General features: G+C 36.3%; 1 protein-coding gene across 2 annotated transcripts; it reads left to right on the forward strand.

The window, feature by feature from the left end:
- The first annotated feature begins 1,077 nt into the window (after window positions 1-1,077).
- LOC104884946 (uncharacterized) lies at window positions 1,078-13,398 on the forward strand. 2 transcript variants are annotated; one of them, XM_010669656.4, is made up of 4 exons: window positions 1,081-1,360; window positions 2,462-2,563; window positions 12,462-12,588; window positions 12,927-13,398. In XM_010669656.4, the coding sequence occupies exons 1-4, from the start codon at window positions 1,133-1,135 to the stop codon at window positions 13,199-13,201; spliced, it is 732 nt and encodes a 243-aa protein (XP_010667958.1). In that variant the 5' UTR covers window positions 1,081-1,132; the 3' UTR covers window positions 13,202-13,398. The 2 variants fall into 2 exon arrangements, with proteins under 2 accessions (XP_048497369.1, XP_010667958.1); XM_048641412.2 differs by lacking the exon at window positions 2,462-2,563 and having other exon boundaries at window positions 1,078-1,360.
- Window positions 13,399-13,612: the final 214 nt, after the last annotated feature.

Here is a 13,612-nt window from a genome sequence, read left to right on the forward strand (position 1 = left end):
TGAAAAAAAATTAAGACTAACTGAAAAAAATTACTTTCATTTGGAGGCAACTTACTTTCATTTGGAGGTAAGTTACTTTCATTTAGAGGTAACTTACTTTCATTTGGAGGTAACTTACTTTCATTTAGAGGTAAGTTACTTTCATTTAGACCTAACTTACTTTCATTTAGACCTAAGCTACTTTCATTTAGACCTAAGCTACTTTCATTTAGACCTAAGTTACTTTCATTTAGAGGTAACTTACTTTCATTTAGACTAACTGAAAAAAATGAATACAAACTGAAAAGAATTTAGGACTAACTGAAAAAAAATTAAGACTAACTAAAAAAATTAAGACTAACTGAAAAAAATTAAGACTACCTGATGTCGTCCGACCAGTTTATTGTGTTAGACGAGTCTGACACAATACCTTCTCATTATTATTAGGAGGAACATGGTTCAGGTCAAAGCACAAATAAACCCACGTTTTTTAGCCCATAAACCAATCAAATCGCGTCAAGACGGTTTATGATGTAATTTTCGCGGTCCAACCCAATCATTATTTTTATTATTAAATATTATTATATTATTAAATTTAATTATTAAAATAATAATATTAATTTACTTCTTAGATATTATTGTTATTATACATCATCATCAACTATTAATATATTAATACAAATAATATAAAATAATTATTATTAATTATCATTATTATCATTAATTATTATTATTATTATTAATTTATGATTATTAATATTATATATTTATAACTATTTAAAAATATCCAAAATACTATTATTATTCATTATTATTACCTATCATTATAATTATTATTTAATATTCATATTATTATTGTTGAAATATTATTTATATATTTATTACATTCAATTCAATTTAATTTAATTTAATTCAATTCAATTCAATTCAATTCAATTCAATTCAATTCAGTTCAGTTCAGCTCCCATCAGTTCAGTTCAGTTAAATTCACTTTAATTCCAATCAGTTCAGTTCATTTCAGCTCCAATCAGTTCAGTTTAACTGTTTTATGCCAGGTTGATCGTATTAAAATGGAGAATCATCCAATAAGCAAAACACGACTAGATGAAAGACGGCAATGTAGATGTACAACCTAACCTGACTTTTGATTGTTATGAAAATGAACCAAAAAGAGGGGTTGGTGGAGAGCTTTGTAATAGTGCACAACATTGCAAAGCGACACAACGTCGGCACTTTGGCCCGCAGCGCCACCGCATTTGGCGTATCAGAGTTAATACTTGTTGGGCGCAGGGACTTCAATTCTTTCGGCAACCATGGCTCCATCTCTCACCTTCACTTCCGCCATTTTCACTCTCTCATTGAAGCTCGCAACTTCCTCAAGGTAAACTTTACCTTACTCTCTTTCTCATATCGCAGGGAGAAGAAAAGGACACCCAGGAAACAATTATATGAATCATCCCCATTTTTACTCATCTTCTCAAAGTAATCTCAACTTTCGAGAGGAGTTTTTAGAATAATCCAAATCGTCGTTTTTATTGCCTTAGTTAATCCATTTTGGGGTGTTATGTATGATGATAAAGGTCGGATCACTCTGAAAAAGTTTCGTGAAGTTGGGATTACCATGGAATGATCGGAAGTTAGAGATTATCTTGGATTAGGGCTGAGAAAAGTTGACCCAACACGGGAACCCGACCCGAACTAAGCCGAAATAAGGGGGTTGGGGTTGAAGTTTCCGACCCGTTTAATTGAATGGCTCGACATGAACCTGACCTGAAAACTAAATGGGTTACGTTCGGGTTGGAAATTTCAACCCGAAAATAAGCCGCCTAACCCTTCAAAATAAATTATAAGGCTAGACTCACGAAGAGAGAGAGAAAGGGAAAGTTGGAAGAAGAAACTTATAAATTAGCCTAACTCGTATAATGGAAAATGGAAGTCATTGTTGGAGTTTTAAGTGCTAAAGAAATATAAGAAAGGACATGAAGACTATAGAGTAGGACACGATAAATTATTGATGAAAGTTATTAGAGCTGAATGCCCCTAATTAATTATATACTTCTTTCTCACATAATTCTCACCATAGAGAACTTGCCCCTTATTCTTGAATCTTGGAAGAAATTTTTAAAAATCAGGTTAAACGGGTCGGGTTTACGTCAACCCGTTTATAAACAGGTTGTGTTTGGATTAGAATTTTTGACCTGTTTAGGTACACGGGTTGGTTTCGGGTTTGGGGGTTGTGACCCTTTTATTAGACAGGTCGACCTGAATTTAACCTAACCCGACCTGCTTTACCAGCCCTATCTTTGACCACCAGGTACTATTTAGCACACATATGTCAAATGCTATGGAGAGCAAATAGCTAAGTAGGTATTATTTAGCACATACGAGAGATAGTTGGTATTATTAAGAGCCAATTATCCTTATTTATATTGATTTTTGATTTATTTGAGTTGATTGGGTTTTTTTGGTGTTTGATTTTTAGGAGAGAGGTTGTGATATATGCGGGGTAGAGATTACGAATAATGCTGCACCTGTGAATCAACATCCTTTTAGCAGGAGCACTGCATTTTTACTTGGCAATGAGGTTAATATCTTCAATAAACTTTTGTTTGATTTTTTGATACATATCAAGATAATATCTTGTTCAACTTCTCAGAGATCTTAATCTTGTTTATGAAATGCTTGTTTGGGTAGATTGGTTATGCTAAGCTATTAAAATACCAAATTAATAAGTTGATATATATGACAATGGTCGATAAGCTGTTAGCTGGTATTGCGATAACTTGATACAGGAATTACCAATAGGTGTTGTATACTATTGTTGGGGTGCGCTTGGTCTGACTTTTTGAGATATTCATCCCCTTAGCCAACTGAGCAAGCAGAACAGAACCTTTTAAGTGAGTTTTGTTCCCCCACTGAACGATGTTCGTTATTCTTGAAAGAATTCAAGCTAAATGAGTTTGTTCATTTATGAGCTGTGAGAAGTTTAGAGAGAATAAGTGTTTGAGAGGAAATGAAATCTATTTTCCTTAGACTGATTTACAAGCTAAGAGAAGTTTTTATACAAGGGAGCTAACTAATTCTAACTAACATGCCAGCGTGGCAACTACATAACAGAAATAGAAACAAACTTCTATTTATTACAGCAACAGTGATAGTATAATAACTAATATCCCACCTCAAGGTGGGGATGGACGAGGAGCAGATGTGCCCAGCTTGGGGAGAAGGAGCTTCAATTATGGAGAAGGTGAAACCTTGGTAAATCAATCTGCAAGTTGAGACTTGGTAGGTAAATAAGCTAACTGAAGTAAACCTTGAAGCACCTTGTCCTTTGTAGTGTGACAATCTATGTCAATATGTTTAGTTCTCTCGTGAAAAACATGATTTTTTGCTCATTTTAACAACAGGAGAAAAAGTCTCCTTATAGTCCACTCCATATTTCTGGTTAAAACCGTTTGAAACCAGCCTAGCCTTACATCTTTCCAATGTTCCATCAGACTTCAGTTAACCTTAAAGACCCATTTGTTGTCAATGGGTTTCTTTCTATCAGGAAGCTTAACAAGCTACCAGGTATTGTTAGCATGAAGAGCAACAATTTCTTTATTCATTGCTTCAATCCAAAGAGGATTATGCTTGCCCGAAGCTCTGTTCCTATTACACAAGAAAGAGGCATCTTTCACTAATATGAATATCTTTTCGGTCTCAATTTTCGTATTTCAATAATATAAGTCGGAAATTTTGTATCTTTTGACATGTCCCCAGTAAACTGCCTCGTATGGAAATGCCAAAGCGAAATAGTAGAGCCGTAGAGGCTTCAGCATAGGAGGAAGGTTCAATAATATCAACTGATGAAAGCTTTGTGATAATCAGGAATGTCATCAAAAGCCACTAGATTGCACCAGTGAGAAGAGATGGTAGTAGAGTCAACAAAAGAAAATTACAAACATAATCTTGGTTAGATAAGGAGGTTTTATATGTCTTGTAGGTCTGGTTGGAGGAGTAAGAGCTATTCCAGGTGCATGTTGAGATATAGGATTAGTTACAAGAGAAAGATCAAGAAGAGTAGAAGAGGTTGAAGAAGGAGAAGTAGATGTTTCCTACATTACTCTGACACCCTCTTGCACCCCACGTGTCGCGTGTCGACTCGACACAACGCGCGACACGCCTGGAAATGGGCGTCGATACGCCTATCAGACACTCATTTGGCAAAAGTGAGAAAAAAGTGAGAAAGAAATGTAGAAAGAAAAGGGGGAAAAATCAGATCTAGGGTTTTTTTCTCAAAATTTCCGAACTCTCTAACCTGAGAAACTAAGTCTAAGTCACCCACCGTCGTCGACCGCCATCTCCGGCAACTCCTCCTTTGCGTTTTGTGCTTCTTCGCATTTGGTGGAGATTTGTGCCATGAAAGGAGAAGTCCTTCTTGCTGTAGAAGATGATGCGTGGTTTTTATTTTTTGCTGTAGGTGACCTAAGTGTACTGAACTATATTTTTACATAAAAGGAGACGGAGTACACTTTTTGACAGCTCTACCTTCTTTTTTTTAAAAAAAAAAAAAGCAAAAGGTGACAACTTTCTACTTTCTCTTTTTGTGTACTTGTTAGCTTTCTTCACTCCTTTTTTTTTCCAATCTTTGACTTTTCAAGCCTTTTAATAACAATTTAGTTATTAAATCAAATCTTTTTTTTTTTAATTTCATAATTTTTTAAATATATTAGTTATTACAATTTAACTTTTTTTATCAATAGAAGGTGTCGGGAAATTTTTCCCGACACTTTCAATGAAATACGTGTCTATAATATTGGTCAAGACACTCTCTTGACCGTGTCGGAGTATCATCTACACACATCACACAATCACCCCAAAATCTATCAGGAATTGAAAATAAAGAATTCTAGATGTGACCAATAGATGCCTATGTTTGGAGTATCACTACAACTTGTTTGATGAAGAATGCCTTGTCTCTGATATAATACTTTCATGCTATGAAGCACGGGTACTTCCTCGGAGTGCCGTTTCTCGTACCTGGACGAGTACTGAACGGGTACGGGACGGATACGCCGAAAAAAAGTCCCCTTGACGACTCTTGAGTGGTGGGGACGTTGGGTCCTACTGCCAGGGTGGTTGATGGGGAGCTTTTGGGGACGGATCTTGAAGCGTTAAGATGTTCCCCTCTGCTTCTTCCTCTCTTTTTCTCAGTCAACTTTCAGTGAGAGCTTTTGCTAGCCATGGCCGGAAACTTAGTGAAGAGCTCGACAATGGATAATCAAATGTAAAGTAAAAAGGAGAGTGAGGGGTTCTGTCACGTGTGTGGTAGTTTTATAAAGAGGAGAGAGAAAGGGGGAGTGGGGACAGAAAGCTGGTCATTATGTTTTATTTTTTAGAAAAAATAAGAGTAAGGGAGTAGTGGGGCACAGTTAGGGGGGTTGGAAACAACTGGCACCGTGGCACGTAGGGTCGTTGTAGGCACTTAAATACTTCTACCGTGGTGGGTTTATTTTTTAGTTTTCTTTGGAAAGAGGACACGAGAAATATTAGCTTGGGGATTGGATGAGTCCAAAAAAAATTATTTTTCAATGACTAATAATTTTACAATACTTTTTTTTATTATTAGTTTATATTTTTATATTTATGTCATTTGATATTGTTCTACATAAATTAAATGGAGATTATATTATTAGAAATTTAAGGTAATATTATTTATCTATTTTTTTTGCCGAATCCAAGCCGGACCCGTTTTTGAAAATTTTAGTTTTGCCGTTTTCTGTTTCCGTACCTCTATCCGTATCAGTGCTACCTAGCTTTTATGTCACCTTCACACAGTTCTTTGGCATTATCAGATCTAATGCAAAGAATTTTGGAAGAGAATTATGTCTCAAACATACTTTGCAAAATTTATCATAACAACCACATCATCAGATTTGTGTTTAAGCAAGTGTATCCATGTGAATATGGAAAAATCATCTACGATAATTAAGAATTGATTACAGCCAGTATAGGATTTAACCTTGTAAGGACCCCACACATCAATGTGGAGCAGTTGAAAAGGTGAGGTAGTAATTAGTATGTGTGCTATTAAGAGGAAAAGATAGCCTAGGTTGTTTGGAAATGGGACAAACCTAGAAAATACTATCCTCAATACAATCTTTCACAATACAATCAGGTATTATCAACTTTATTTGTGAAAGTGGGAGATGAACTAACCTCAAATGCCATAAGCTGACTTTATTAACAGCAGCAACAAACATATTAACAGTAGAAGAAGTAGCAGCTTTAGTGAAGCATCATCAGCAGAGGATGCATTAGCAGCAGGCATAGAAGAGACTTGAGTCTGTGGCTTATCTTCAACACACTATAACCCATTTGTCAAGCTACCAAGAAGAATGGGCTGCTTGTTTTGAGATGGATCCTCAATAAAACACTGAACACTGTCTCTGAGAGAATGAAACTTCACAATCAAGATCCTTGCATAATTGGTTCACAGAAATCAAATTGAATATAAAATCTGGAACATATAAGACTATGTGAAGAGTAATATTGCTGTTTAGAATGACTGTGCCAATATGAGCAACAATGATCTGCTACCATCTGGTATGGTGATATAATTGTGATTTCCAGTTAGAATTTCATATTCAGAAAACCAAGTCAGCTGTGAGCAAATATGGTCAGTGGCTCCACTATCCAAGAGCCATTTATTATTAGAAGCAGACAATAGACATAATGTATCTGCTAACATGGCGTCGGAAGCAGATTCACCTTAGTTGAATTGAGTACCAGAATGATGGATGGTTTGTGAGCATTCCCATTCAGCATACCCATCAACTGATTGTATTGAGCGAGAGTAATATTGTTCTTTGAATAGGAAGAGTCATCAGCACCAGGTTGAGTTAAAATAGTAGAAGCAACTCTCTTGTCCTTAAAGCCTTTAGAACCAGGTGGATACCCATTGAGCTTAAGGCACCTTTCATTACTATGGCCAGGCACTTTACAATGAATGCAGTAATAGTTTGCACCAGGTCTTTTATTTTATTACCAGAGAAGGAACCAGTGTTGCTAGGTGTAAAAGATTTCTGAGAAGATCCTTGATTATACCTCTGAAAGTTACCAAAAGGTTTATATCTATTGTTACGATATCTCTGATTATAAGCAAAGAATGGAAGAGATTCAGTCTGAGTGTGGATGTTGTAGCAATCTCTTTATGCCTTTCTTCTGAGAGAAAAGCCTATTGGCTTGTGTGATCTTAGGTAGAGGTTGTAGCATCAATACAATCAATCATCCATCATTCTGGTACTCTTTCCAAATCTTCTTCTAATTCTTTCCAAATGTCTGACGCATTCACTAAGAACAGAGCAATCTTAGCTATTGTTTTCTTAAGATTGAATATCAACCAAGAACACACTGAATCATTGCATCTCTCCTGACCTTTCAAATTAGATGAAGTAGGATCTGGTTTTGGAATATCACCAGTACCAAAGCCAAGCTCACTTTTAGCAGAAAGAGTGAGAATCATAGCTCTTTTCCAATTGGAAAAACCTTCTACATTGAATGTTACAGATACTAATTTATTACAATTAGCTTCACATGGATGTATGTAGTAGATACTTGTAGGGATTTTGATTTGGAGGCAAAGTTTGAGAATCATATTCAGGCATGATTAAAGAATGAAGATGAAGACTTGAGGTTTAGATTTATGAGTTTTGGATGAAGAGAGAATAATCTTTGATTCACCAGATTACAATCAACAAACACTTAATGTGCAAATTTGAGAGAATGAAAATTATGAATCAATTAACAATATTGATTCAGATAAGACCTCAACAGAATAAAAAAATTCTCAGAAGAATTTCAGACAGAATTTTAAGAAAAATTCAGGACAAGATTAGAAAATTGAAGAGAATTTTAGAAGATTAGAAAATTCAAGAAGAGTTTAGAGAAATTTCAGATGATCAACGAATTCAGAGAGATTTCACAGATTTACAAATTAAGATTCAGCAATTTCAGAGAATATTCAGATAAGAGAATGCAATTGTCAGAGATATTTCAGAGATTACTTGCAAATTTCAGAAGATTTTCGGAGAAATATTACCAGAAATGTTGAAATGATGAACTGCAGAGAAGAAGATACTTGAATTTTGTAGAAAATGATCGAAAACATCTCAGCAAGCTCTAATACCATGAAAGAATTCAAGCTAAATCAGTTTGTTCATCCATGAATTGGGAGAAATTTAGAGAGAATAAGTGTTTGAGAGGAAATGAAATATATTGTCCTTGACTGATTTACAAGGTAAGAGAAGTTTATATACAAGGGAGCTAACTAAATCTAACTAACATGCCAGTGTGGCAACTACATAACAGAAGTAGAAACAAACTTGTATTTGTTACAGCAGCAGTGATAATATTTGCAATGCACCGGATTAGGCCACCTGTCAAGCTCACCTATGCGAGACGCAAGAAAGGGGATGATCACAAGAAGGATTAGAGTTTGTTATTTTCGGTTAGGGGTAATGATTGTAAATAGGTGAATGGAGAGGAAAGTAGTCTGCCAATTCTGTTAGAGAAAAGATGAGGTGTCCTCTGGTTGTTATGGCAGGGGATGGAAATAAAAAGGGAAGTAGAAGAGAGAGAAGACTATCCAGAAAAGTATTGAGTAGTGTATTGGGAGAGTGTGAGCCTCTCGAAAGCTCACTGTTGTTTGTTTTTCCTCATTTTGCTAATTACTCAATCTATCCTCTCTTCTCTCTGTTTGTGTGTTCTTCATCTGTTTATGTTACTAACTGACCGGAGGTAGTGAAATCATTACAAGTGGTATCAGAGCACCGATCATGGCACCGGTAAACGCTTCGCATAGGTTGGATATGGTGGAGGAGAGATTGGCTAACCTTGACCAGTCGATCGCAGCAAAGGTGGATGCCGCGGTGCATAGAGCCATCGCAGCGGCAATCTCGGCTATGCGCGGCACCTTGTCGGAGCAAATTATGGAGGGGCACGCTGAGGTGTCCAAGAAATTGGGGGAAGATATGGAAGCGGTGGTGGTTCGTTTGGAAGAGAGGTTGGGTAGAACCAGAGAGAATCAAGGGTTGGAGGTTAATCAATTGAGGGAAAATCAATTGAAGTTACAAGAGGAGGTGCGTACGGTGGTAACGAACCTCCAAAACCAGATTCAAACAAAGGGTAACTCGAATTTCACTGAGATGGCGGCGATGGGTGGTTTGAACGAAGGAAATGAAGGGTATGGGGCTTTTCAAGCCACGGAATCGGGGTTTGTAGGAAGTCAGGGTGGTGGACCACACCGGGGAAATGATAATTCACAAGGAATAGATTGAACTTAAATGTCATTACCTTCTTTATTCATAATAGCCGAAATATATAAGTACACACAGTCCTATTTCTGATGCAACTAGGAAAGCTTATAAGGATAACAACAAATAACAAATTAACTAACATATACTTGGAAACCAAGCATCCTCCACACGCCTAACTTGAACAAAGCACACGGCTAAGTTAACGTTACTCCTACTCTTATTCTAACTACTAAAACAAGAAATGAAACTTAAAATCTCAAATAGGAAAAACCCCCTTTCAAGTAAAAGGTAAAAACCTATTGACAAAAGATTTCTAAAGCAAGTAAAATACTTAGTTTCCTAACAGAATTAGGAAACTACATAGCTTGTTCTAATAGAACTAGCACTTGTAGTAGAGAAGCTTCCTCGCACACATCAATTTTACTCATGTAAGAGGAAGCTATTTCCTTGCAGTTGATAGCTTTCTTGAAATCTTTCACAGAATCCTTCAAGCGGACTATTTGTGAAACCGGATTAATGCGTATAAAGTGGGAGCTAAGTAAATAAGGGCTCGTTGATGCTTATCACTTAAGCTGGGGAATTGTCATGGTGGTTTCTACTACTTGGTAAAATTCCCAGAGTTTAGTCTAAATGGCTGAAGTTTCCTTGTATTTTCTTGTGAGTTGGATCCTCTTTGTCTTCCCTCACCTTACACAGGTTGTGCATGTTGTTAGCGAGTACATTTTCCTTCAAAAAAAAAAAAAAAAGATTTGGAACAAAGTTGTCATTTTCTGCTCATTCTGTAGACTGAATGTATCTTCTGTGTACTAATTTACGAGTAGCTTCTGTGCTATGTGTTGCTTATATTTAGTTAATTTTTTCATGTTTTGAATTAAACTTGAAGCTGCCTTCTACTCTTTTCAAGTCAGAACAACAAATCCAATATGCAGCTTGCCATTTGTGTGGTCAGAGAGGTCCTCTGATCTGCAGTAAGATGAATAATTAGTGTATTTTTGTTTATGTTTTTTTAATGATAAAGGTAAGCAATATCATTATGCTCAAAATAAAAGCATGTCTATGAGGCCGGAGCCCTAATAAATTCCCTTAGTATCCGTTACAACTTATATTGAACAAGTATTACAAAAGCTATCAAGCTTCAAATCAATCTGCATCATCTACGGTGGTATTTCTAGGCATCAATTCACAGCATGAACATGAGTTTTAGTATGGTCTTGGACGAGTTCAACAGTAGCCTTGATGGAAAGAATCTTCAGATTCCAGTTACCTTCATCTTCGTCGCAAAGTCTCCAAACTTGAAAAACACGTGCATTAGTTGCCCAGATGATTAACACCCTTGCTCAATTTTCCGGACCTGCTTTTAGCTATCCACTTACTTACAAATCTTTTCATACCGCAAATTGGAATTGATGATATTAAGCCAAACCTTGGTGGTAGCACCATTTTTCTGCCAAAATGACACTAAAAAGCAACTCAGACTGAAGATGCACAAATGATACACTTGTCATTGTCACTGACTCCCAGTTACAAGTAACCTGGCTTTTGTATTAGCCTTTCTAAAGCATTAAACTAGTATATAAAAGTGTACCTTGGGACATTTAATCTTGATGTGGAAGCAAGCGGTATTTCTTCCTTTTGCAGACTTCTAGTACTCTTAGGATGTGTTGGAGTAGCCGAATTCTGTTAGGATCATTTTGCTTTATAATTCTAGTAGTATTAGGAGTTTTGCTTACATGTTCTTACTATTCTACATAGAATAGGTTTTTCTTGTTTTAAGCACATTAGGAGTTTTTATTCTAGTATATTTAGATAAATAAAACCGAGTAGGATTAGGATTAGGAAAACCGGTTGATTAAGCTTATCTTTTCACATTGTTCATTAATAAGATACAGAGAGTTTTGCATAAAAATTGACCAAGTCTTTAGGTCGAGCGAGAGCTAACTATTTGGTTTTCAAGTAATAAACCAAAATCAAACAAACGAGATGTGTTTGATCATATTCTTGACCGCGACTCAAGATTAATCTATCCCTTTTATTCGTTTTATTTCGGTTAGTTCCACAAAAACACCCAAAATGCAAGTGAACGCAAGCAGAAACACATCAAATTTGCACCATACCCATCTTTGCCAATTGGACACTTTCCATATCCCCCCTAAGCCAAGTATAAGTTGACCTTGTAACAAAGGTGGGAAACCCAAGAGTTTCTGCGTAACCCAATTAGAATCATGCCCTTAGATGTCGAATACCCACTTCACCCATATACAAGCAGTCTTGTCAGCTACATTTCAGATATATATGGCGATAGAAGCAAAATGCCACACAACAAATGGAAACCAAGCCCCCAGCTTTTTTTTTTTGTTTATAAATCAAATCCTAAGCAACCAATGGAACTCTAGTACTTAGGGGCTAGGGCCTTCCCATCATATGTAAACTGCCTACAAATAGCAGTTGTTTTCTAGGCAGCTTACCAAGTTGTAATGGCTCTAAGGAAATAAGGAATATCACCTTTATCAAATAAGAGCAAATCATCCACAAAACATAAGTTGTTTAGCTTGAAACTACCACGCCTTTGATGAAAATCAAATTTAGGCTTCTGAGCCTCATAATTTAACAATCTTGACAAATATTCAATGTATATCACAAATAGCAAAGGATATGAAGGGTCACCCAAATAGAATCGTTGCAAAATCCCAAGTAGTTTGTGCACAGTAGCAGAAGCTTTAAGTGTGCAGAACTCTTCGAAATCTGACAGAATTTTGATGCAAATGTTTTTGCTTGCTGCGATCTGGTTACTGCATTAATGACCTTAAAAATTTTGAGACAAGATAGATATCCTTGTTAGCTTTCCAATGAACCAAAAAAATCATGAATCTGACTAGTAACGCGCCCACACGAGGTGTTTTACCGGACTAGCTCTGATACCATTGGTTTACAATTGTGTCGAATGTGGCTGGTAATTTCGTCATCTTTGAAGACTTCTGTATTGAAATGAAAGTTGTTCTTGTTCTGCATGAGGTTGTCAGAGGCTTCCAGAGCTGTGTAGATTTCTATGGTATCCATTTTCATATTTAGAAATGAAAGTTATTTTTGGGGCTGAGGTAATGTCCATGTACATTGAATAGTAAAGGATTTGAGAAACTTGGGTCTCATTACTACTTTCTGATATATCTGACCAATTTCTTGCAGGGAACTGGCCTCTCAGTGAAGGAATGTGAGATATGTGACTTCTTTGTGTACATTCCACAATATGGAAGTGGGACTGCCTCTTTAAATGTTACTATAGCAGCTTCTATCGTACTTCATCACTTTGGAGGTAAATGCTTGAGTTTGATCTGAAATCCAAAAATTTCCTAATTAGTTGATTGTATTTACATATATAATCATTGATGTAAGCAGTCGATATCTTAAATCTGTCTTGTTTGTCTGGTTTCGTGTATGTTCGATGGGGAACAGTTTTAGTAATCATACATAGGCACGACAATCTAAACTTCTGTTATATTGAAACTTTTCTGGGGATGCAAATTGTCAAAATAATGAACTTAACATGAAGTATGTATTTTATGCCTATCATGTCTTGTTAGCTCGGTTACATTAGTTTCTATGAACATCATTCTGGTGACTGCAGCATATACCTGACTTAACCTTTTTCAGTCTGGGCTGGATTTACTGAGAGGACTCGTGATGGAAACAAATTTGTTGTGGCTGAGAAGCCTACAAGACAATCAAGGCGTGGTTGTAGTACAGAAACAGATGATGCTATTGTAGAGGAGCGTCGTCTGAAGAGGGAAGATGCTGCTAATAGATTTTTTGATGAACGTGGTGATGGTGATGCATGTACCAACCTTTTGGATACCTTATTTGACAAGTTGGAGGATAACAAAACGGATTTTAGTGTGTCAGGTGAGACGTCCATAAGCAGCGGCTAGCTAGCTTTTTGTAATGTAATTGAGTAGCTGTTTTTGGCTATAACAATGGCTGAGATAATCCATATGTATTTTTGGGCGATGGATTTTTTAGTTCAGGTTATGTTATCAGGTATCTTGAAAATATACGATGTATTCACTGTACCTCGAAGTGGTTCAGATGTTAGCATAGTTAAGTAAATCTTGCAAGTTGAACATCACTTTCGGAGAACTACTGCAAAGTGCCAAAACATATGTTGCATTACCTTCCAATTACAAATGTTTTGCCAGTGCCGTTTAGTAAACATTTACTTTTGCCATATAAAAAAACTAATATGAACCCGGTGCACACTAATTAGTGTGCACCCGATTCATATCACGTGAGTTTATGATAGTGTATATTGATATGATATAGTGTATGTTAAAATGATATAG

Source organism: Beta vulgaris, chromosome 3 (assembly GCF_026745355.1).
Source record: "Beta vulgaris subsp. vulgaris cultivar EL10 chromosome 3, EL10.2, whole genome shotgun sequence".
Taxonomy (NCBI): domain Eukaryota; kingdom Viridiplantae; phylum Streptophyta; class Magnoliopsida; order Caryophyllales; family Amaranthaceae; genus Beta; species Beta vulgaris.